The 24,193-nt window shown below is 39.4% G+C and overlaps 1 protein-coding gene across 3 annotated transcripts in view; it reads left to right on the plus strand.

The window, feature by feature from the left end:
* Positions 1–24,193, plus strand: part of LOC150076514 (trafficking protein particle complex subunit 11-like) — a gene marked incomplete at its 3' end in the record, with an annotated part of 510,629 nt that overhangs the window by 136,805 nt on the left and 349,631 nt on the right. For all 3 annotated transcript variants that reach the window (XM_090388020.1, XM_090388018.1, XM_090388019.1), the window contains 2 exon segments: positions 12,894–13,005; positions 13,172–13,245. In XM_090388020.1, the coding sequence (XP_090244146.1) occupies positions 12,894–13,005; positions 13,172–13,245 (186 nt within the window).

The following is a 24,193-nucleotide window of genomic DNA, read 5'->3' on the forward strand; positions in this document are numbered from 1 at the left end:
ATATTTTGGGTTCACACAGTTCAATAAACTTTTCAGACATTTTCATATTTTTGAAACTGAAACCACTTTCATTTAATTTAATGCCATGAGACACAATAAACATGTAAAAACTTGTGATCACTGTAATGATAAATGGAATAAACTTGTACTAGTAGCTTTGTCACTGTTAGGGTAAATGCCTACCACTTTGCAATTCCTGGAACTTTTAGCCACACTACCTTGTAATTCTTTTAAATGTGTTGCATTTGGCATTTTTAGCTTTAGACATATTTTATATGGGGGAGGGGGAACAGGATATAATCATGGCTACTGAGTCTCATCAGCATGACGTGCAAGCAGAAGATGTGGTTTATGTCGAATTAACAGGCCTTTCTGAAGTTCTTCATTACACTTCTCCTATGTGACCTGAATATTAGGCCCTGAGTGCCAAGCAATAGTTTCTGAGCAATTTCTGGTGCGATATTTCTAGCATTTCTCTAGGACAAGTACTAGCTTTTCAAAAATCTTTCTCCACTTGCAACGTTACTGCTAATCGCTTGATTAGCAGTAACGTTGGTAGCAGGATTGGAATGTAATTCCAATCCTGCTAGTAACGTTTTTTCTCCCAGGGCTAAAAAGAGCAATCGTGGATTGCAATGCATATCCACCACTAGAGCCAACAGGCTTTCAACATACTGACACCTGCAGAATGTGACATGATCTCAGTCTTCTGAAAAGAATGAGAATGGATTCAAACAAATTAGAACTACCAGCTTTTTTGTTAATGCATTCCTTATTGACTCAGCCAGTAAGTAAACCCTCTCCATTTGTCATCCAGAGATGTGTCGAAAATGCAGCAGGAACACCAAAAATGGTAAAACAACTCCAGTCAAGAGATCTATTAATTGAAACCACCCAAGCAAGCAAGGTATTCTGAATTGTTATTAAAAATGTCCTCTATAAGCAGAATCCCAATCAAAGTCATGCCTCATAACACACCAAACCTCTCAAAAGGAGTGGTGAGTGAGCAGGATTTATTGAACATCACCAAAGAGGAGATAGTCATGGGATTATAAGAACAGAAAGTAAATCAAGAAAGGTGAATTATGATCCAGAAGGACTATAAACTAGTTCCAACACAAAATATCATATTGACTTTCGGTACACCTAATTTGCCAACCTCAGTTAAGGCAGGCTATTTGTCCTACTGAGTCTGTTCATACATTCCAAATCCCTTAAGATGTTTCAAATGCCAAAAATTTGGTCATTCTCAAACATGCAGAGGCGACACTACTAATTGTAGGTCAAAAAATCATTCACGAGCAGAGTGTACAGCAAAGTTTCAAAGAATGTCCAAATTGCAAGAGCTTATTCCAAATCATCCAGCTTATTCAAAATCATTTGACCTATGGAAAAAAAAAAAAAAAAAGAAAAAAAAGATATCAAAGTATAAGATTGAAAATAAAGTAGCATACCAAGAAGCAAAAAAGAAAGTCAAGGTGATCCAAATGGAGGTGTTAACCCTGCCTAACACATCCATCATAGAATGGGCATGATCTGTACTATTGACATATCAACCTACTAACAAACCTGTTTTATTCTATGAATAAACAATACCCCAATCTTAGTTCCACCTAAAATTACACAAAGTGTAAAGTACCAAGGAAACCACAAAGGCAACACACCACTGAATTTCCATAATCAAATTCAAGCAGCATGGACAATGAAGATGTAAATGCACAAGACGAAACAGCACTTGATCTTCATGCAGAAGATGACATAGAGACCGAATTTTCATCCATTGGAACTGATGATGTAGAAAAGAGTACAGACTACAGATGTTCTTTTTTTCCCCTAGAAAAGATAAGACCAAATATGACTGCCAAAAGCAAACTGCTCACAATAAAGTCAGACTCACCTTCCCTCTTTGAAACCAAATAATGCAACACATTGTAGATATCATCAGTATTACTGTGTAATAGTGATGATATCTACGATTTGATCTTACAGTACAATCCTGTAGCCTTCCGCTTGTAAGAGACAAACTTAATTCCACAAGTAACTTATTCAGTTAAAAATTTTACAGCTTACAGGAATGTTATAAATTCTTAAAGCTCTGTACATGGAGGCATTGCAATTTTAGTAGATTGTAAAATAGCTTCTGTAAACGTTCCACTTCAGACCCACTTAGTAGCTGTTGCAGTACGCATAGCAGTGGGACAGACACTAACTCTAGTCCCATTGTACCTTCCATCTAACAATATCTACATTAGCATTAGTAGAGGCATACGATGCAAGAAAGCAAGCTTATGCAGCATCAGCCCAAAAAAAAAATGCTCCGATTTCATCCCTCTGTTCATTCCAAATGCCTGTCCAGCTCAGCCTTAAATTTATTTAGGCTATCAACTTCCACAGGTGATTATTCTGGGCAAGAGGAAAATTCCCATCAGCATTGAGCATGCTCAAACCATTCAAAGCTTTGTACACCTCAATCAGATCACCTCGCAGGTGCCTAGTCTCCAAACACTGTAATCTGCAAAACTTAAGCCTTTCTTTGTAAGAGCAATCCTTTGTTCCATTCACTAATCTTGTTGCCCTTCTCTGTATGTGTTCCAACAGCTGTACATCCTTAAAATGAGGCCTCCAGACCTGTATACAGTACTCAAGGTGTGGCCTGACCATCGCCTTATACATGGGGATAATCACCTCCTTATCCCTGCTAGAAAAATTCCTGTATATCATTGACAAGACACCATGAGCTACTCTTGCAGACCTTTATATATTCTTTATATTCTTTTATATAATGTTTGAAACATCTAAACAATAAAGCTTTGAATTTACTAATGACGTTCTTTAAAGGATATGTACTTGAAGGTACATATCCATCTTCATGGCACCACTCTGTTATTTTAGTCTTTCCCAAACTAGGAAAGGATCGATCACTCCCACAAAATTACTGAATAATTTCCCTCACTACTTCCCGAGGTAAAACTCTAGAAAGGATAATATCCAGACGACTTACCTGCGTCCTTGAAACTAAAATGTTGATGAACAACAATCAGCTTGGATTCCAACAAAATAGATCCACTTTGAATCTCACAGTGAAAGCAGAGACTAACGTCTGTAATGCTTATGTGAAAAATGAACATCTTGTAATGGTAAGTTTGGATATTGTAAAAGGCTTTTGACACTACTTGGAGGCATGGCATATTGCGAGAACTTTATTCCCTAGGATTGCGAGGACACACAGAAATTCATTCAAAATTTTATTCAGCATAGAACCTTTCAAGTCCATTACTAAAAGGTACTTTCTTATATCTATACTGAGGAAGGTGTTCCACAAGGATTGATACTTAGCATTACTCTTTTTTCACTTCGGCTGAACACCATAATCTACAACATTCCCAACACTGTAGAGCCATATGTGCAAATGACCTTACTATAACTTGCAGTTCACAAAATATTCATATCATTGAAAGACAGCTACAACTTTCCATAAATAAGTTAGAAATTTGGACACTGCAGAACGAATATCATATATTAGAACAAAAAACAGTTGCAATTCATTTCTGTGAAAAATGCAAGCTGCATCCAGAACTGGCTAAAGATCCACCTGATCCCTCTCACCAGTAATCTTTGTTTCCTAGGTTTAATGATAGACATCAAACTCAACTTTGTTCTACCTATAGCAGACCTCTGAACTGTCTGCTTGAAAAAAACTTAACTTGTTCAGGTCCATTTCTGCCATGACATAGGGCACCGATAGGCACACTCTTCTGCATCTGCATCAGGTCTCATTTAGATTATGGTGCTGTTGCCTATGGCTCTGCTAGTAAAAGTGTGTGGATTAGACTTAATGCCATACAACCCAGTGCCATTTGCAATGCTCTAGGAGTGTTTAGAACATCCCCTGTTCAAAGTCTTTTACATAGAGGAACATGAACTTCCATTAGAAGGAAAATGTTACTTCTCAATTATGTAGACAAAATTCAAAGTCTTCCAGCCCATCCCGTTTGACTGTTGGGTTTCAATCCTGAATGGGCTGCATTCTATAACAGCAAACTGACTGAAAATAGACCCACTTATGACTAAAAGATTTATTGCACGACTGGAACTTTCAGTTTGACCTTCAAGAGACTGATGTACCTGATCCATTCTCCCTCACTGCAATACCTATTGTCAGCAAGCAATGGGGGAAAGAAATCCCAGGAAAACAAAAGTATTAAACAACTACATAAAGGCCATGCCTAATATGTACAGATGGTTCGAAAACTGACTCTGCCATTGGTGCCGTGGCTGTTTTTTTCTTCTTTTGCAGTTTCCATATTACTTCAATGTAGCAGTTATACTGCAGAATTATATGCAATAAAATTAGCCTTAGAAAATATCAACACTTTTTGCAATGCTAGCAGTGTAATAAACACCAGCATTGGACAGTAAATTTTCAATATTGCATCCCACCATAAAACAAATCTTTTCCTGTTTAAACCATCCATGATATAAAAATTATTCAGTGAAGTTTTGCTAGATCCCAGGGCATTCTAGTATCACAGGTAATGAGAGAGCAGATCAGGCAGCCAAACAACAAAATAGTACAACATCAGCAAATTACCAAGTACCATATATAGATTATTTGAAGCACATTAAAAAAAAATCTGTATTTCAGTGGTCCCAAAACCTGGAAGTCTCAAATGAACAAATTGCTCCAAATCAAACAGGAACCAGTATTATGGAATTCTAGCTTCAGGAAAAACAGACAGGAAATGGTTATAATAGCAAGGTTATGCATAGGGCATACACACCCAACCTATATGTATCTTAATGCATGCATAGGCATGGGTATTCCTCGGCCATTGGGGAATACCCATGCCTATGCATGCATATAAGAAATTTTATCACTTGCCCATGTTATTGGAATACCTATGCATGCATATAAAAAATTTTATCACTTGCCCATGTTATTGGAAATAATGTGAACCTAAATGAACTGTATACCTTTTTTAAGCAAATATGAATAGGTAATTTCCTCTGATGCCAAATTGGACTGATTTATTGCATAAAATTATAGTTGAAGCTCTTTATAGTGACCCTCTTTTTAACATCCTATGTGGTTAGTCCCGGCCAATTTCTTATTAACCTAATGCTATTTTACATTCAGTATAAGGACCTTGAAAATAAAAGGATTTATCTGTAACGACCATAAATTTCTAACTCTTAATCTGAATTTTTACTTTTTTATTACAATATTTGCATTTAAAAATGACAGAACGCTTTAAATGTATTGAAATAATTGAAGCCTGACTGTGAGAAATCATTTTTTAAGATTTCCAATGCTCTTTTCTCGCAGTGCAGTAATGAAATGAACATAGACTAGAAGTTAATTTCATTAGTTAAAGTGTATGTTTATTGATATGGCTCCAAGAAAGCAGATAGCTTAGCCCATTTCAGATAAAATTAGGATTTTGCAAGCTGTAGATAAGGTGTGCATTCTAAGACTGACATTGCCAAAGAGTTCGGCATTCCTAAGATCACTCTGTTCACTATTCTGAAAGATTGAAAAAAAGATCGAAAGTTTAAAGAAATCTGCTGTGCCAAGTAGGATTCGAAAAGTTACTTTAGGAATGGCTGATGATGATGCATGCAAAAGATGTTCCCGTAGATGGTAATCGTTTAAAAGCTAAGACTGAATCCTTTGCAATTTGCATTGAATGGATTTTGATGAATTTATAAGTTCAGATGAATAGTTCCAGAAATTTAAGACTCTTCATGGCCTGGCTTTCAAAAAAGCGTGGCGAAAATGCAGTCATGGACATTGACACTATAAACAAATGGAAGGAAAATTATTGAAGAAAAACTACTGAAGAATGCTATTAAACAGAATTGTGCTATATCTTAAAGCAAAAATCAGTGTGAAATTGACATGCTGCAGGCAATGTATTCATCTGTTTCAGCATGGGATGAAGGTGATGAAAAAGTCATTGCCAACTGCTTCAAACATGCTGGATTTATTGCCTTGAATGATGCAATGTGTGAAGTTTTGCATGCTTCGTCCTCTATTAATTGCAAGAACAGTCTGATAATAGGGAAGAAATATTTGAGGGTGTGCATCATCACCTAAACTTACAGGAAAACTCAAGCTTCAAAGATTACACAGAAGTGGATGCGGACATTGAATGTTTCAGGATATTAACTAACAAAGAGGAACTCATTGCAGACGTAATGGAATCTTCTGAAATTTGTGGTGACAAAGATGAGGCACATACTGTGGTTGAACAAGAAGTTTCAGTGAAAGATGCTCATCAAGGATTAGAACTTGTAAGTTGATTTTTTTTCCCCCCTTAAAGCACAGCCTAACTGCAAAAGTGAAATGACTGCCATCGCGCACCTTCATAATTCTCTTTTAAAACATGCTCTACAATTGAAACAGTGTGTTTTGACAGATTATTTTAAAGTATGAAAAATTTTGTTAGGTCTTTGATAAGTATGTAGCCAGTGTATTGAAATTTACAATTTCATTGTAACCTTACTGCACTCTACAATCAATGCAAAATTTACAATCATAATTTTCTTATCTAATACTATAGTACATATTATAAGTAAGATTATACTATATTATATTAGTAGCATTACATTCAAATTTCAAGCTTTTACTTTTTTTGGTGTTGGTTTTATGAATGATCAATATAACATCCTTCTGATATAACGACCGTTTTTCTCATTCCCCTACAGGGTTGTTATGTAGAGCTTTGACTGTATAAGATAATAAGTGTAGACTCATTTTCGCCTCAGTTGTCCTTGTGCTCTGAAACATCAGTACCAATACCTGAATATCAACTCCATCAGTGTTTTAGACTTCCAGGCCCCTCGACGTGGGCACCTGTACGTGGTGAGGGGACCTCCCAGTGACGCTGCTGGACTTCCAGACTAGCATCACTGGGATCCAATGCCCACAGCCTAGGTTCCGGGCTTACATCAATGGAATCCGGCGTGTTTGCCGTGCGCTGCGACCCGTGGAAATTCGGAAAGGGGGATCCTGGTGGTTGAGGGGCCCAGCTTCAATACACCACTTTGGCCCCTGCTTCGACAAGACAGGTGGTCCTGGAAGGCCCGGCTAGGATCAATCGGCTAGTAGGTTCGCCTGCGAGGGTCAACTGTGTCAATGCCACACCCCTACCCTCATGGTCCGAGGGACAGGATTCAGGCTGGCGGCGGTGCGGGTATAGTGTCTGGGTAGCCCTGGTGTCCCACTCCCGAGCGCATTTATTGCATGCCGGGTAGTGGGCGTCCCTTTGGGCTCCGTGGTGGGTGGGGAGCCCGGGCACTGAACACTTTAATAAACTCCATGAATCCTGATAAACTCATTTCTTCAGGGGCCCCAACCCGGTCCCTATCTGAAAACACAGACACTGACAGCAATATTGCTTCAAAGAGGCAGCGGGCTGAATTACCATCAGGTCCTATCCCGCGGTTTTTAATCATGCACTCCACCAATGAAAAACCGATTGGAAAAATGTCACCTTTCTTTATACAGAAAGGGTTAGATGGGTTAGTAGGTTCACCCAAATCAGTTAAGAGGCTCTGGAGACCTCTTAATTGAAACTACAAATGACAAGCAATCTGAACACCTACTCCGAACAACATCAATCGGAGAAATCCCTATAACAGTGACACCACACAGAACACTCAATTCATCTAGAGGTGTCATTTCGGAGTGGGACCTTCTCGACGTATACGAGGAGGAAATCTGCTCCGAATTAAAACCACAGGGAGTCATTGCCGTCAAGAGAATCACTGCGCGAAGGGATGGAAAAATAGTTAAAACCAGGAGCGTTATCCTGACTTTTAACACTCCTAAACCTCCTGATGAGATTAAAGCTGGATACATCAACTGTTCAGTGCGTCCATACATTCCGAACCCTTTACGGTGTTTCAAATGCCAGAAGTATGGACATTCTCAAATGGCCTGCCGTGGAGTCCTTGCATGCGCTCAATGCGGTGCAAAGGACCACGAAACAACAGCATGTTCAGCCGCAAAACCCACCTGTATTAACTGTGAAGGCGAACACCCGGCCTATTCACGAGCATGCCAGAGGTGGAAAGAAGAAAAAGAGATTCAACGGCTGAAGGCAGAGCTTAACATATCATACCAGGAGGCAAGGAAATCGGTCAAACCCCTGAATACTAACAGACCTACCTACGCCCAGAAGGTAGCAGGGAGATGTTCCGTCGGAACTCAGACGGACATGACCATTCCTCCAAAGGAGTCTTTCACTCCCATCGCGCGGTATCTTTTAAGTTCGCAAAAACCTACACAGAAGGACCAATCAGCTGCCACTCCTATATCGGTACCTCCTAATGCTCCACAAGTAACAAAGACAATTATGAAAGAAAAGAATAAGAAAGGGGAAGTCCCCCCTAGTACCCAAGAAAAGATGGATGTGGAGCAGAAGGAGGTACCCGTAGAGTCAGTCTTGGAACTCTTCGCGGAGGAGGAAATGGACACGGGACAGCGTCCATTCTTCCCCAAAAAGGACAAATCCAAGACTGATAAAAATAAGCCCTTAGCACCTCGGAAGCCGCCTGATGGACCCACCAAGCCAAAATAATGGCTAAATTCCTACAATGGAATTGTCGTGGATTCCGGCGAAACATTGATGACATCAAGGCCCTCCTGCAAAAGCACGAGCCAGTTTGCTTTTGCTTGCAGGAGACATACCTAAAGGCAAATGACGATCCCACGATGCATAACACCACAATTTTTCGTAAGGATAGAATTGCGGATGGCTCTGTACACGGAGGAGTGGCTATCCTTGTGGGTAACCAGACCCCAGTGCAGCCCTTGCTAATTACAACCAGCATAGAGGCTGTCGCAATTCGCCTTTCAGTGGGATTTTTATTAACTGTGTGCTCCATTTATTTGCCGCCTGGAACTGACATCTCCCAGGCAGACCTTGATGATCGTCTAACGCAGCTGCCTCCCCCTTTCTTACTTCTCGGGGATTTTAACGGACACAACACCCTGTGGGGTAGTGCTAACATCAACGGAAGGGGACGAGTCATTGAGCGTATGCTCAATGACAATGACCTTTCCCTTCTAAATACTGGAAAAAACACCTTCTTCCACATGCCTACCCGTACTTTTTCTGCCATTGATCTCTCTATCTGCTCCCCTACTCTACTCCCTTCACTCACTTGGGAAGTGGAGGAGAATCCATACGGGAGTGATCACTTCCCTGTGATAACCTCGTTACACAGTGGGAGACCATGTCTCCCCTTCAGGTTACCACGGTGGAAGATTGATCAGGCTGACTGGACTGCCTTCCAACATCAGGCAATTTTTGACCTTAGCACGGTCAGTCAAGAGTCTATCAATGATGCAGTTAAGTACATCACAGAAAATTTTGTCCAAGCAGCTGCGAATGCTGTTCCAAAAACATCTGCCCGGTTTCCACCATTTCCCAAACCTTGGTGGAATTCACAATGCACAGCAGCAAAAAAGGCTCAAAACAAAGCGTGGGGGATATTTCGCCGATATCCTACCACGAACAACCTTATAGCCTTCAAACGTGCACGAGCCAAAGCACGCTACACCCGTCGTCAGAGTCAAAAGGAATCGTGGATCCGTTTTACATCATCTATTAACCAGTCTACCAACTCTAAGGTAGTCTGGGATAAAATCCGGAAAATGAAGGGAAAATATACATCCCACCCTTCTTCAATCCTAGATTATAATGGATGCGCTATTGCAGATCCAACTGCAATAGCCAATGCTCTTGGGGAAACATTCTCTAACATCTCCGCAACATCCTCGTACTCCCCAGAGTTCCTGGTCCTTAAACATAAACTGGAAAGAGAAGCACTTACTTTTAAGTCAAAGGTCCTCTATCCCTACAACGGGGATTTTACTATTCAGGAACTGAAAAGAGCCCTCGCTCTTTCCAAAGCAAGTGCTGTTGGACCAGATGGCATCCATTATGACATGATTAAACATCTTTCACCAAAATCTATGGATTGTCTGCTCCTTCTGTATAACAGAATCTTTATTGAAGGGCAGTTTCCGGACTCCTGGCGAAAGGCAATTGTTCTTGCCTTTCCTAAGCCAGGAAAGGATCCAAAAGTTACCACCAATTATCGTCCTATTGCTCTGACCAGCTGTCTGTGCAAAATCCTGGAGAGAATGGTTAATTGTCGTTTAATATGGTATCTCGAATCAAATGACCTCTCCAACATCCAGTGCGGCTTCCGAAGGAACCGGTCCACTTTGGACCATCTTATTAGATTGGAAGCATCCATCCGGGATGCTTTCCTAAAACGCGAACACTTGGTGTCGGTGTTCTTTGACATGGAAAAAGCGTACGACACAACTTGGAGATTTGGTATTTTAAAAGACCTTTACAACCTCGGTCTGAGAGGCCACCTTCCCATTTTTATTAAAAATTTTTTATTCTGCCGTTATTTCCAAGTCCGTGTAGGATCCTCCCTTTCGCGGCCTTTTTGCCAAGAGGAGGGGGTACCACAAGGATCTGTCTTAAGTGTTACGCTTTTTGCCATTAAAATAAATTCTGTTTCTGAACAACTTCCTCCAACTATAAACAGTGCACTCTATGTCGATGACTTCAGCATAAGGCGCCTCCGTAGCCAGGTGGGAAGGAGCAGCAGTGCGTAGCACACGCTTCTTGATTAGACCGGGGTTCGAGCCCCTCACCACCAAATACGGAGGATGCGGAAAGGTCATTCAGGGAATGACCACCGCATATCCCGGAGCAATATGGCCTTAGTTGCTAATGCTCCAAAAAAACCAAATAACAACAACAACATAACAACAACTTCAGCATATTCTCTCAATCATGCAATATGAGGGTTATTGAGAGACAACTGCAACAAGCTATTTACCATGTTAACATCTGGGCCACGGCCAATGGTTTCAGGTTCTCACCGGAGAAGACCGTTTGCGTCCATTTTTGTCGCAAACGTAACCTCCACCCTGAGCCTGAATTACGACTTGGACAAAGCACCATTCCAGTCGTATCAGAGGCAAAATTCCTGGGACTCATTTTTGACAAAAAGTTGACATTTGTTCAACATATTCGTCAGCTACGTACGAAGTGTACGAGAGGGCTTAACATCCTCCGCTCTCTCTCTTCTACCTCTTGGGGTGCAGACCGATGCACTCTACTACGTCTGTACCGTGCACTTGTATGCTCAAAATTAGATTATGGGTCTCAGGTGTATGCATCTGCCAGAAATAGCGCTGTTCGTTGGCTTGACCCTATCCATCACCAAGCCATTCGTATCGCTACTGGTGCATTCCGAACATCACCTGTCCAAAGTCTGTATGTCGAAGCAAATGAACCATCCTTGTCGCTTCGACGAATGCAGTTGTCTCTACAATATGCCTTCAAGCTGAAGTCCCTGCCGGACCATCCCACGTGGACATCCGTTTTTGAGCCACGATGGGAAAATCTTTATAACATACGGCGGACCGCCAATCGCCCATTCGGCATTCGTGTTCAAGAGCTACTCAATGAGCTTAACATCTCGGTAGACAGAGTCGCTCGATCACCAAAGGAGCCCCTTTCACCCTGGCATGCACAAGCACCAGCATGTGACTTCTCGCTCAAACTTGCGACGAAGTCTAATACTCCGCCTTCTGTCTACCTTCAGCTCTATTCACAACACCGTGCAGAACATTCTGACTTCTTGCCAGTTTTCACAGACGGCTCGAAGTCAGAATCGTATGTGGGATCTGCTGCTGTCTTTCCAAATAATACCATATCAGAGCAGATACCCCTTGACTGCAGCATTTACACTGCAGAGCTGCATGCCATAGAGTTAGCTCTAGATCACATAAGAAAACACCGTTACCAACGGTGTATTATATATGTCGATTCAATGAGTGCACTACAGGCTTTATCAGCGATGTCACACACCAATCATCCAACCCTGTCCTGAATTCAGCAGATAATATACAGCCTCTATGATTCGATATCCGTTTCTGCTGGATCCCCAGTCACATCGGGATTAGAGGAAATGATTTGGCTGACATTGCAGCCAAATCGGCAGCCCTGACGAATAATCTTGACCTGTTAGTCCCCTATACAGACTACAGGCAAGTGATCCGTAATAATTTACAATCTCAGTGGCAAGATTCGTGGCATCGACTGATTACTACAAACAAACTATGTCGAATTAAGCCTGTGATCCATCCTTGGCGGTCCAGCTTACGCAGGGATCGCAAAGAGGAAGTTGTTCTTACTCGGCTCCGCGTAAACTGTCATTTGACACACTCCTTTTTGCTGAGGGCTGATGACCCTCCTATGTGCGAGCATTGTGACACCATTTTATCCATTAAACATATTTTATGCGACTGTTCCAGTTTTAGTAATGCTCGTTTTATCGCTTTTAACCATCTGACTGAGCCTTATACACTCAGATTTTATCCGACAATGACCACGTGTCTGCTATTTTTAGTTTCCTGAAATCAGTAAACCTTTTTAACCATATTTAAAAAATCTTTTTTATTTTTACCTTGTTTACTGATATTCGTCTTTTAAAATATATACGTGGCTTTTATACCCTGACTTAGTGACCTAATTCGTTAGGTCACTGAAAGATTTTTATCATTTTCATGACAAGGTTTTGGCGCATTATAGCCTTAGATGCTGATGCGCCAATAAAACTAAACTAAACTAAACTAAAGACTTCCAGGTGATATGGCATACTCTCTTGGGTTATTCCTTGAATTTCATCCCTGGATGAATATCCATGACTAACTTCAGAAAAACAGTTACTAAAACTAAGTATTTTAATAGTCAAATTAATGGATGTAGTTTAATAGAATATTATTCTTCAAAAATATGAGTTCTTTCTATGAACTGCAATAAGAGACCTGAAGGAAGTTTTTCTTTTTTCAGAATTGAAAGTGCGTTCCGTGATTTAGCCCAGACATACTATCAACAAGAAATTCATCAAATCAAGAATCATAAGGAGAATTTAGACAAGATTACCCATCAACCATTAATGACAGTAGGCACTATTATACCTATTTATTTATTTGTGTGTATACACACACTCACACACATCTGTTTAAAACGAAAGTTTACTAATAATAATTTTAAATTCAAAATATATTTTTTAAAAAGATATAATTTTTTAAATTTAAATATTAACTTTAAAAAATTATCTATTTCAGATGCTGTTAGTACGGCACCAATTCAAAATGGCATTCCTTAGTGAATTGCGACAAAATATTTCAGCTGCACTAAAGTAAGTACTAAGTTTATATTAGAAATATTCTTATTACAAGCAGATCAGTTTATTTTTGCAATGGTTCAAATGTATAATCTGATTTAACACATTTAAATTGTTTAATTTTCAAATTTTTATTTTTGCTGTTTCCTTATTGAGTATTTCTTCCAGTTATGAGTAGTAGTTCAAGAACAATAATAATGTTAATAATAAACCATATGAATAATACTAATATTAAGAAGTGTACAGGCATCTGTTTGTTGAGATTTGTTCATAAAACAAATCTCAACAAACATCTAGATCATCTAGAAAGACTGCAGCAATAATTCAGACACACCATGGGTTTGTTAAGGGAAAGTCTTGCCTGACAAATTGATTGCTTAAAATGTGGTTACAAAGGAACTGGATGCAAAAAATAATTTTGATATCATATATTTGGATTTCAGGAAAGCTTTTGTCACTGTTGCGCATGGAAGACTATTGTACAAATTGGAGCAGAATGGTATTAAGGGTAAGTTGCTACAATGGATAAAAGGATGGTTAAGTGGGAGAAGACAGAGGGTGGTAATCAATGGGTGCTGCTCTTCGTGGACTAATGTTATTAGTGGAGTCCCACAGGGTTCAGTGTTGAGTCCACTGTTGTTTAGTATATTTATCAATGATATTGATGAAGGTATATCAGGCTTAGTGTCGAAGTTTTCAGATGATACAAAGGTTGGCAGGATTGTTAATGACAGTAATGGCAGTGTGCTACTGCAACAGGATCTAGATAATTTGGGCAGATGGGCTAAAAAGTGGCAACTGAAGTTTAACCTTGACAAATGCAAAGTACTGCATATGGGTAGAAGTAACCCGAGAGAAAAGTACCAGCTGTGTGGTACTACACTTAAGGTGGTAGAAAATGAAAAAGACCTGCGAGTAATTGTGCAGTCAGATATGAAGTTTTCTGAGCAATGCAAACAGGCTGCCAGGGCAGGTCATGGGGTTTTGCCAATGATATATAGGAATTTTGCTAGCAGAGAAAAGGAGGTGATTGTCCCTCTGTATAAGGCAATGGTCAGGCCACGCCTTGAGGACTGTGTACAGGTCTGGAGGCCTCATTTTAGGAAGGATGTAGATTTGCTTGAGCGTGTACAGAGAAGGGCAACAAGATTGGTGAGGGGAATGAAGGGATCCTCTTACCAAGAGAGGCTTAAGTTCTGCAAATTGCAGTGGCTGGAGACTAGGCACCTGCGCGGTGATCTGATTGAGGTGTATAAGGCCTTGAATGGGATGAGCACACTGAATTCTGATGGGATCCTCTCACTTGTTCAGATTACGAACCTAAGGGGGCATAAATTCAAATTAAGAAAGGACAGATGTAGAATAGGTGTGCAGAAATTTGCCTTTAGCCAGCGGGTGATAGGTTGAATAAATTTAAGGAGGAACTGGACAGGCATTTGGAGGGAATGGTGTGATATTTTTTTTTTTGGCTGATGCTGCATAAGCTCATACACTTGCTTTCTTGCATCACATGCCACTACTACTACAAAGATTTAAGCATTTGTAACCCAAGTGGATTTTATTAAAATTAGAATTTGAAACCAATAAAATTTGTATAGTGCATTTTTTAGGCTTAGAGACAGACTTGATTGTTTTACCAGATCAGATTTTTCCAAACCTTTCATGTTTTTCAACCAACTTTCAAATAAAAAATAATTATAATAATAATTCAGCAAAAAAAAAAGTAACTTTGACATCATATACTTAGATTTCAGTAAAGCTTTTTACATTATTTCACATGAAAGACTGCTCTACAAATTGAAGCATTGTGGCATAAAACCAGGCAGAGATCCCTCTCTAGTTCAGAATTACAGACCGATATCATTGATAAGCTGTTTGGACAAAATCTTTGAAAGGATGGTATATAAGAGGTTCACCTGGATTCTAGACTTCCAAAATTTTCTTTCTGATCACCAATATGGCTTCTGTAAAAACAGGTCTACCTAGATTTACTTGTAAAAATTGAATCCAACATACGCAATGCCTTCGTCATGAGACAGCATCTAGTGATGGTCAACCTAGATATTCAGAAAGCATTTGATACCACTTGGCATCATGGTGTTATTAAAGATATGCATCAGTTGGGGCTGAGAGGCTACCTTCCTCAAATCATTCAGAACTTTTTAAGATTATAAACCTTTCAAGTCTGATATCAAAACATGCTCTCAGCATCTCACATTCAAGAAGAGGCTGTCCCATAGGGTTCCATCTTGAGTGCTACCCTGTTTGCGATTTGGGTCAGCAACATATTGGAAGATATAAAAACTATCGAAGTATACATGTACACAGATGACCTCATCATGCCAATTCAAAGTATGAATACTATTAAAGACAGTTACAAATTGCTCTTGCAAGAATAGAATCCTCGACCTTACGCAACAGATACCATCTTGCTGAACAGAAATCCACTACCACTAACTTCTACAAACTACAATCACGTTATTCTAATCCAGAGCTAAAGATAAATAACTTTCCAATTCCCCTTGCTCACATTGTCTGTTTTCTTGGCCTGGTACTAAATAGGAAACTGAACTTTCAAGCACATGTGGCCTATCTTCGAACCATCTGTTTGAAGAAACTCAATATCCTCTGGTGTGTGTCATCCATTCATGTGGTGCTGATTGACATACCTTGATCCATCTTTATAGAGCTCTCATTAGGTCTCACTTGGACTATGGCTCTCCAGTGTATGATTCTGGAAGGAAAAGTACTTTAGAGCAGTTAAGCACCTTCCAGCACAAGGCTCTGTAAGTTTCTCTAGGGCTTTCATTACATCTCAGCAGGAAAACATTACTCCTCCTGTATGTGCAAAAATCTGCAACTGGCTCAATCATGGAATATAGAAATCAGTAATACTTTTCAGTACACGGCACCATTAGATTCACCTTGGACAGATATCTGCAAATATCCTTGTCTCTTTCCAATATCGCACAGTTACATGCAGCTTACTCTCTTTCTAACTCACAGGCATGTGAAATCTATAGAGATAGATCAGAAACTGAGACCCAAGTAGGTGTTGCAGCAATCTTCCATTCATTCACCAATATTATCTCATTACCAGTACAATGCAGTATCTTCACTGCTGAGCTTTATGCTATAAACTTAGTTCTGGATCACATTATGGAACTTCCAGTTACATCTGCTTTTATATACACTCACTCAGTATTGTCTCTGCTATAAGTAGTAATACCAACTCTTCTTACCCTGTAATAAAACAATACATTCAAAATTACTTGCTTGTAATGAGTTGAACCAAACTGTGACATTCTGCTGGATCCCAGGGCATTCTGGAATAGCAGGAAATGAAAGAGCAGATCTTGCAGCCAAACAACAAGATACAACTGTTTCTCAGTTTTCAAATTTCATATACTGATTACAAATATATTATCTATAAAGCATGTTACAATAGCTGGTCACTAATCTGGCAAGATTATCCAGGAAACAAACTATACCAAATAAAATGAGAGCCAAAGCTGTAACTCTCCAGCTTCCGGGAAAGCAGATGAGAAGAAACAGTTTTAGGAAGGCTAAGAATTGGGCATACTCACATCACTCACCTGTATTCTATAACCGAATGGCAGCACCCCTCAATGCATATCATGTCATGTATAATGGACTATTCATCATTTATTAGTGGAAGGTCCCCACTTTTAAAATATCCACTCCAACACCTTTACATCATTTACTAATACAGTCATTATTAATGTTATTACAGATTCTTGGAGATGACTCTAATATGAAAGAATTGTTTACTTTCCTAAATCATATAGGAATATATAATAAAATATAGTTATTACAATAAAGTTAGTATTTCATATGCACCATTAGAAAGACACAATATGGCCCTAGCATCCTAGGAGGGCCCATAAAGATTCCTCCCCACATCGGCGGGACTCGAATTCAGGTTTTCCATTCAGTGTGGAAGGATGGCGATCCTAGGCTCAAAGTTTTTTCATTAAAAAACTTTCGAGCCTACAGGCCAGTAAGGCTCCTGGAGTTGATGGAATATACCCTATAATCTTAAGGGAGGCGGCAAGTGAGTGCATTGAACCATTGAGGCTAATTATGCGAGCATCACTAGACTGGGGAGATTCCGTTGGATTGGAAAAGTGCCAATGTATCTCCCATACATAAGGGTGGTTCTAAGAGTGAAGTGGGAAATTATCGACCTGTCAGCCTGACTTCTGTGGTAGGGAAAATCATGGAGGCAATGATCAAGGGTGGAATTCAGGATCATTTGGATAGAATTGAAATTCCCAAAAAATACTCAGCATGGTTTTGTAAAGGGAAAATCATGTTTAACAAATCTGGTTTGCTAAGGGTCACTCACAAGCTGCATTTAGGGAATAATTTCGACATTGTTTATTTAGATTTCAGCAAGGCTTTTGACTCAGTCCCACATGAGCGGTTGCTTTATAAGCTGGAACAGGTTCGAATCACTGGGAAAATCCTTAGATGGATAGCAGGATGGCTTCAGGGCAGGAGGCAAAGGGTTGTGATAAATGGCTATTCCTTAGATTGGGTTAATGTAAGAAGTGGGGTTCCCAAGGATCAGTATTAGGACCACTGTTGTTTGTAATTTTCATAAACGACATTGATGAAAGGGTAGAGGGCGTGATGTCTAAATTTGCAGATGTTAAAATTTGTAGAGTAGTTAATGATCACTGTCAAGCTGAGCTTCTTCAGAGAGAGACCTATATAGACTTCAGGAATGGTCAGAAAAATGGCAGCTATGTTTTAATTCAACAAAGTGTAAGGTATTACACCTGGGAAACAGTAATCCCAAAATAACTTATTCACTTGGTGGGGTTCAACTGAACCCAGTACTGGAGGAAAGGGACATGGGTGTTATGGATACGGTCAGATGTGAAATTCTCTGAGCATTGTAAACGGAAGGCCCATGGTGTCCTATCGATGATCTATCGAACTTTTGCAAGTAGAGATAGGAACGTGATAATCCCATTATATAAGACTTTTGTTAGACCACACTTGGAATACTGTGTTCAAGTATGGAGACTGCACCTAAAGAAAGACATCGAGCTTCTTGAAAGGGTGCAAAGACCGGTAACTTGCCTGGTGAGATCGGCAAAAGGGCGTCCTTATGAAGAAAGACTTCGAATATGTGGGTTGCAGAGTTTGGAAACTAGACACCTTAGAGGAGATTTGATTGAGGTGTTTAAGGCTCTGAGAGGCATCAGTAAAATGAATGAGGACGAAATTTTCAAGATTATAAATTATGCTAGAACTAGGGGACATAAATTCAAGTTATGGGGGGAAATGTTTAGATTGGACTGCAGGAAGTTTTATTTTAGCCAGTGAGTTATAAATTACTGGAATAAGTTGCCTACATGGGCGGTAGAGGCTGACAGTTTGGGGAAATTCAAAGGTCATCTGGATAGTACCTTCGGGTGAGGGAAACACATAGGATGATAGGTTTAATTTCCTTTTCTTTTATTAATTATTATTATTTATTTATTTTATTTTATTTTTATTTTTTTATCATTGTTTTATTCAGGTGTTTTTTTTTTTTTTTTGCCTGGTGCAGCATAAGTCATAGGCTTTTTTGCACCATGCGGCCATTACTAATACTAATACAACAACAACAACAATCTTGTCTAGAAATGTGTCATCGAAGACAAGCATAGGAGCAGAAGAATCCTATTTGCAAAATATAAAACAGGACTGAGTTTTAGAAAATTAGCTAAGTTATTTTTACCCCACTGGAGAATTACTTGGAGATCAGCATTTAAGGAATTTTTGGTGGATATTTGAGAAGTTGAAGCTGTTTTTTGGGCAAGGTTTCTCAAACTGGAAGATAGAATTCAATGTGCGATCATGAGCAAAACTGGATAGGATTCCCAGTCAATGGAAGTCAAGGTCAGTAATATAAAAGAGAAGAGTGGGAGAAGGAACTGAACTTTGGGGAAACTCAGCATTAGTGGAAAAGTTAGATCACAGAGAGCCATCTGCCATCACCTGCAGTGAGTGGTCAAAGAAAACTGGATACATATTAGTTACAAAAAAAAAAAAAAAAAAAATTGAAAATCTGTAAGATGGAAGTTTTAGTAGACCTTTATTATTATTATTATTATTATTATTATCATTATTATCCATATGATGCAAGGAAGCCTGAGGCTTATGCTGCACCAGGAAAAAAAAAAAAAAAGTTCCCGAGTAACCCTGAGAGAGAGAGAGAGAGAGAGAGAGAGAGAGTCAAAAGTAGAAGGGAATCACCAAGAAAGAGAAGAATGATGATATCCAGCTCAGGATCCTGGGTGTGCCAAGCCCATACTCACCAGATGTGAGCCCCCGGGGTTAATGCCAAATGTGATCGAAAGCTGGAGTTGGTAGTTAATGTAGTTCTCTGTTACTCTAGAAAGTGTAGAAGTAAGTGCAGAGGGACGATAATTGGACTGGTGAAATTTGTCCTCCCTTTTTAGAAACATGCTGGATATAAGCAAATTTCCAAGCAGATGGAAAAGTACCAGTGGAATAAGAAAGTCTAAAACGGCAACACAGAACAGGAGTAAGATTAGAAGCACAGGTTTTGAGAACAAGTGGAGAAATACCATCAGGACCAGGACTAAACTGTTCAAAATTCTTCCTTTTGTAGTCTTCTGTCACATCCTTTGTGACAGACGACTACATGAGGCATTAAATGGAGGGTACTGAGAATGGTAAGAGGTAGTTTACCAAGGTCATCAATATAATAGTTAGAATAGAAGTAGCATGCTAGCAGATTGACTGAGGTAGTAGTAGTAGTACTACAAATGGCAATGGCTAGTAATGAAAAATGATGCAAGGAAGCAAGATTATATAGCATCAGGCAAAAAAAAAACAAAAAAAAAAAGTTTACACTCAACCATACCCTCCAAGAATTTGTCTAGTTCTCCATTGAATTTATTAAACCCATCCACTTCCACAACAACAACAGATGGAAGCCTGTTCCAACAATCAACTAACCTCTGACTGAAGGCAAACTTTTGCACATCTATCCTGTAACCATCCTTCCTCAACTTGAATTTATGCCCCCTCGTGTGTGTAGAATCAGCAAGTGGAAGAATACCATTAACATTCAGCTTACTCAATCCATTTAAGAATTTAAACATCTCAGTCAGTTCTTCCTGCAGGTGCCTGGTCTTGAAATGCTGGAATTTGCAGAACTGGAGCCTTTATAGGTAAGAGGACCCTTTTGTTCCCTTCACCAATCTGCTTGTCCGTCTCTGCACCTGTTGCAGCAGATCGACATGCTTCCTGAAGTGAGGTCTCCAGACTTCTATACGGTATTCAAAATGTGGCCTAACCATGGCCTTGTACAAAGGGATATTCACCTCTTTTTCCCTGCTAGCAAAGTTTCTGTATATTGACAAAACCCCATGAACTGTACTGGCAGCATGTCTGCTCTGCTTAAAGAATTTCATTTCTGACTGCACAGTTACTGCCAAGTAACTTCCATTCTTCACTGCCTTGAGTTTAGTACCACACGGTTCTGTCACATCCAGTTGATAAGTTACTCTGGGTTTACTGATTTCCATGTGCAGTACTTCACATTTGTCAGTGTTAAACTTCAACTGCTATTTCTCAGACCATTAACCTAATTTTCCTAGATCTTTTGCAGTAGCTCACCCCGATGACTATCATTAACCACCCTGCCACTGTTTGTATCATCTGCAAACTTAGATATTAAGCCTCATATACCTTCATCAGTATCATTGATAAATATTGAAAGCAACAATGGGTCCAGCACTGAACCCTGGGACACTCCACTAATATCATCAGTTCGTGAAGAGCTGTGCCCACTGATAACCACTCTCTGACTTCTTCCACTTAACCATCCCTTTATCCATAGCAGAAACTTGCCCTTAATGCCACATTGCTCCATTTTGTAAAGCAGTCTTTTACATGCAAAAGTATCAAAAGCCTTCCTGAAATTCCCGCTTTATGAGTTCTCGAGTTTACAAGTATCAACCGAATCAAAAATATGAACATTAAGTGCAATAGATTAATGCTAAACATTAATAAATATGCCATTTCAAACCACGTGTGTTGGCTATACAATACAGTACTACTGTGCGTGTGTTTGTTTATGCAGACCAGATTTTAAAAATGCTTATGCATAGTATCGTAAAATTTATAAACAAAAGAGAAGACTGTCTTGGAAACAAGCACTTCCGAAGAAGAAGACTCTTTGTGTTTCCAACAAATGAACGAGTGTTGAACCATCAACGAGTGTGCATTTAGTCAATGATGATGAAGAACAAACATTCTTTAACATTTGTGGGACATAAATAATTTCTTTATTATTATGATTTGTTTGATTTTAAGGGCTTTGTTTTCATTTCTTTGGATAAATAAATCATAAACTATTGTTTAGTTGCCCTTTATTTAACATTACTATGATCCAGTTTCATTGAGAATGTACCCCTGTTTTTAACATTACATCTATGGGGAAAATATTCCTGCTTTACGAGTGCGCTCTAGGAACGAATTAACTTGTAGAATCGGGAACTATCTGTATACGATATCAAAATTATTTTTTACATCCAGTTCCTTGGTCACTGCATCATAGTAACCTATCGGATTGGTTAGATAAGACTGCCCATTAAAAAATCCATGCTGTGATTGCAGTATATTTGATGGCTGTCGAAATGGTCCTACATTACATCTTTAACCAGTGATTCCATTATTTTTCCTGGAACAGACCTTAAGCATATAGGTCTGTTCCAGAAAAAGGCTGCATAATTACTCATGTAGCCTTTTGTGATCCCCCTTTATGAATTGGGGATATATTCACACTTGTCCAGTCCATAGGAACCTCTGAATCTAAGGATGCTCTCATAATTATGGCTAAGGATTTGCTTACCTCTTTTTCTGCCTTCCCCAATATTATTGGATAGATTACATCAGCCACTGATTCCGTTTTTTTTTTTTTTTTTTATGTCTGTCCTCATCAATTTCTCTTCCACTTTCCTTTCGGTTATTACAAAGTCATTTAGCTCTTCATTAGAGTTTGATAAACTTCTGGCATTCCCTTCCTTAAAGAATTCCTCGTGTGAATTTAGAGGCAAAATACTTATTCAATTTGACCACAAACTGAGCAGGATAATCAATAGTTAACCCATACACATCAAGTGGCCCAATGTGATTCAACCCCTTCCTTCTACTGTCAGTATAAGTGTAGCAGTCATTGCTGGGTTTTTTTGCATTCTTTGCAAGAGACTTCTCATAATTTGCTTTATCTTGCATTAACCTCCTTCGTGAGTTTGATTACATACTAAATTTTATCTACCATAGGCTTCTGTATCACCTGATAATTTATATGCATCCCATGCCATTTTCTTCTCTGCCATGTGGGTGCCTCCGTAGCCAGGTGGGAAGGAGCAGCAGTGTGTTGTTGTTGTTATTTTGGTTTTTAGGAGCATTAGCAACTAAGGCCATATTGTTCCGGGAATATGCGGTGGTCACTCCCTGACCTTTCCGCATCCTCCGTATTTGGTGGTGACAGGCTTGAACCCCGGTCTAATCAAGAAGCCTGTGCTACGCACTGCTGCTCCTTCCCACCTGCCTACGGAGGCGCCCAGCAGTGTGTAACGCTCGCTTCTTGATTAGACCGGGGTTCGAGCCCGTCACCACCAAATATGGAGGATGCGGAAAGGTCAGGGAATGACCACCGCATATTCTCGGAGCAATATGGCCTTAGTTGCTAATGCTCCTAAAAACCAAACAAACAAACAACAACTCTGCCACGTGTCTCATCAATTCATCTGACATCCATTGAGGTCTAAGCCTTGAATAGTATTTCTTCATTGGTATGAAAAGCCTAGTAGCTTCTATGATTACTTCCCTGAATACTTATGATTTAGAATTTGCTGTTGGTAGATATAACATCATCAGTTGGTCTCGCTGCACACAATTTAAAAACTGTCTGTGAGACCTCTGTAGTCATCCTTACAAAAGCAGAAGTCTTTCCCTTTACTCTTGACAGTAGTTATGTCTTTAATTAAATTCGACATTAGTACACTTTGATTGCTGCCACCTAGTGGGTCTTTTACCTGCAAATTCTTAATGCATGAAGAATCACTGCTGATAACCAGATCAAGAGTATTGCTTCCTCTTGTTGCCTCTCTAATGTGCTGCTGTAGAAAACAGTCATAACTCCACAAAAGTCTTGCCAGTGTGTCAGTGACCAATCCAGAAATTCCAGTCAACATCTGGAAAGTTAAAATCCCCAATTATGAGACATTCTGATTTATTGGCCCACTCTATTTCTTTGTATTAGTGTTTTATATATTCATCACAGTCATTAGGCCTTTAACACATTACTACTCTCAGTTTTTCTCCCCTCTGCTTATATCACACCAAACTGACTCAGCATTGCACTCATCGCTCAAGTCAACTGGGTACACTGCCTTAATTTAATATTCTTCTTAACTAAGAGCATAACCCCTCCATCTTTCCTATTCTATCTGTCCTTCCTGTATACTTTGTACACCCCATATTCAAATTCATCCTCACTTATGTCTAATTGACACCACATCTTTATTTTTACGTCTGCATTCGACAATTTAATTAGAACTTAAAATTCATCAAATTTATTTACAATGCTCCTAGCATTAGTGTACCTCCAACCCAAGCACGGTACTAAGTACTATAGGTTCTAATACCTCTCGTGTTTGGGGTTCACATAAAAAAAAAAAAAAAAAAAAAGTATACATGCACGTGTTGTTACTCTTTGTTATCCTATGCCAATGTATTCATTTGTTCCATGATGACCCACAGCAGGGCCTGAAATCCCAGAACCTTGCTTTACAGCCTGTTGCATGTACTAATAATAGCAATGCAAGAATCTCTTTCACTTCTGCCTGTGACTCTATTTAAACTTTTAGTCTGTGTATCTCCGAAGGTAGCAGTTTTCTGACCCACC

This window comes from Mastigoproctus giganteus, chromosome 13 (genome assembly GCF_048544385.1).
Source record: "Mastigoproctus giganteus isolate SK-2022 chromosome 13, ASM4854438v1, whole genome shotgun sequence".
NCBI classification, from domain to species: domain Eukaryota; kingdom Metazoa; phylum Arthropoda; class Arachnida; order Uropygi; family Thelyphonidae; genus Mastigoproctus; species Mastigoproctus giganteus.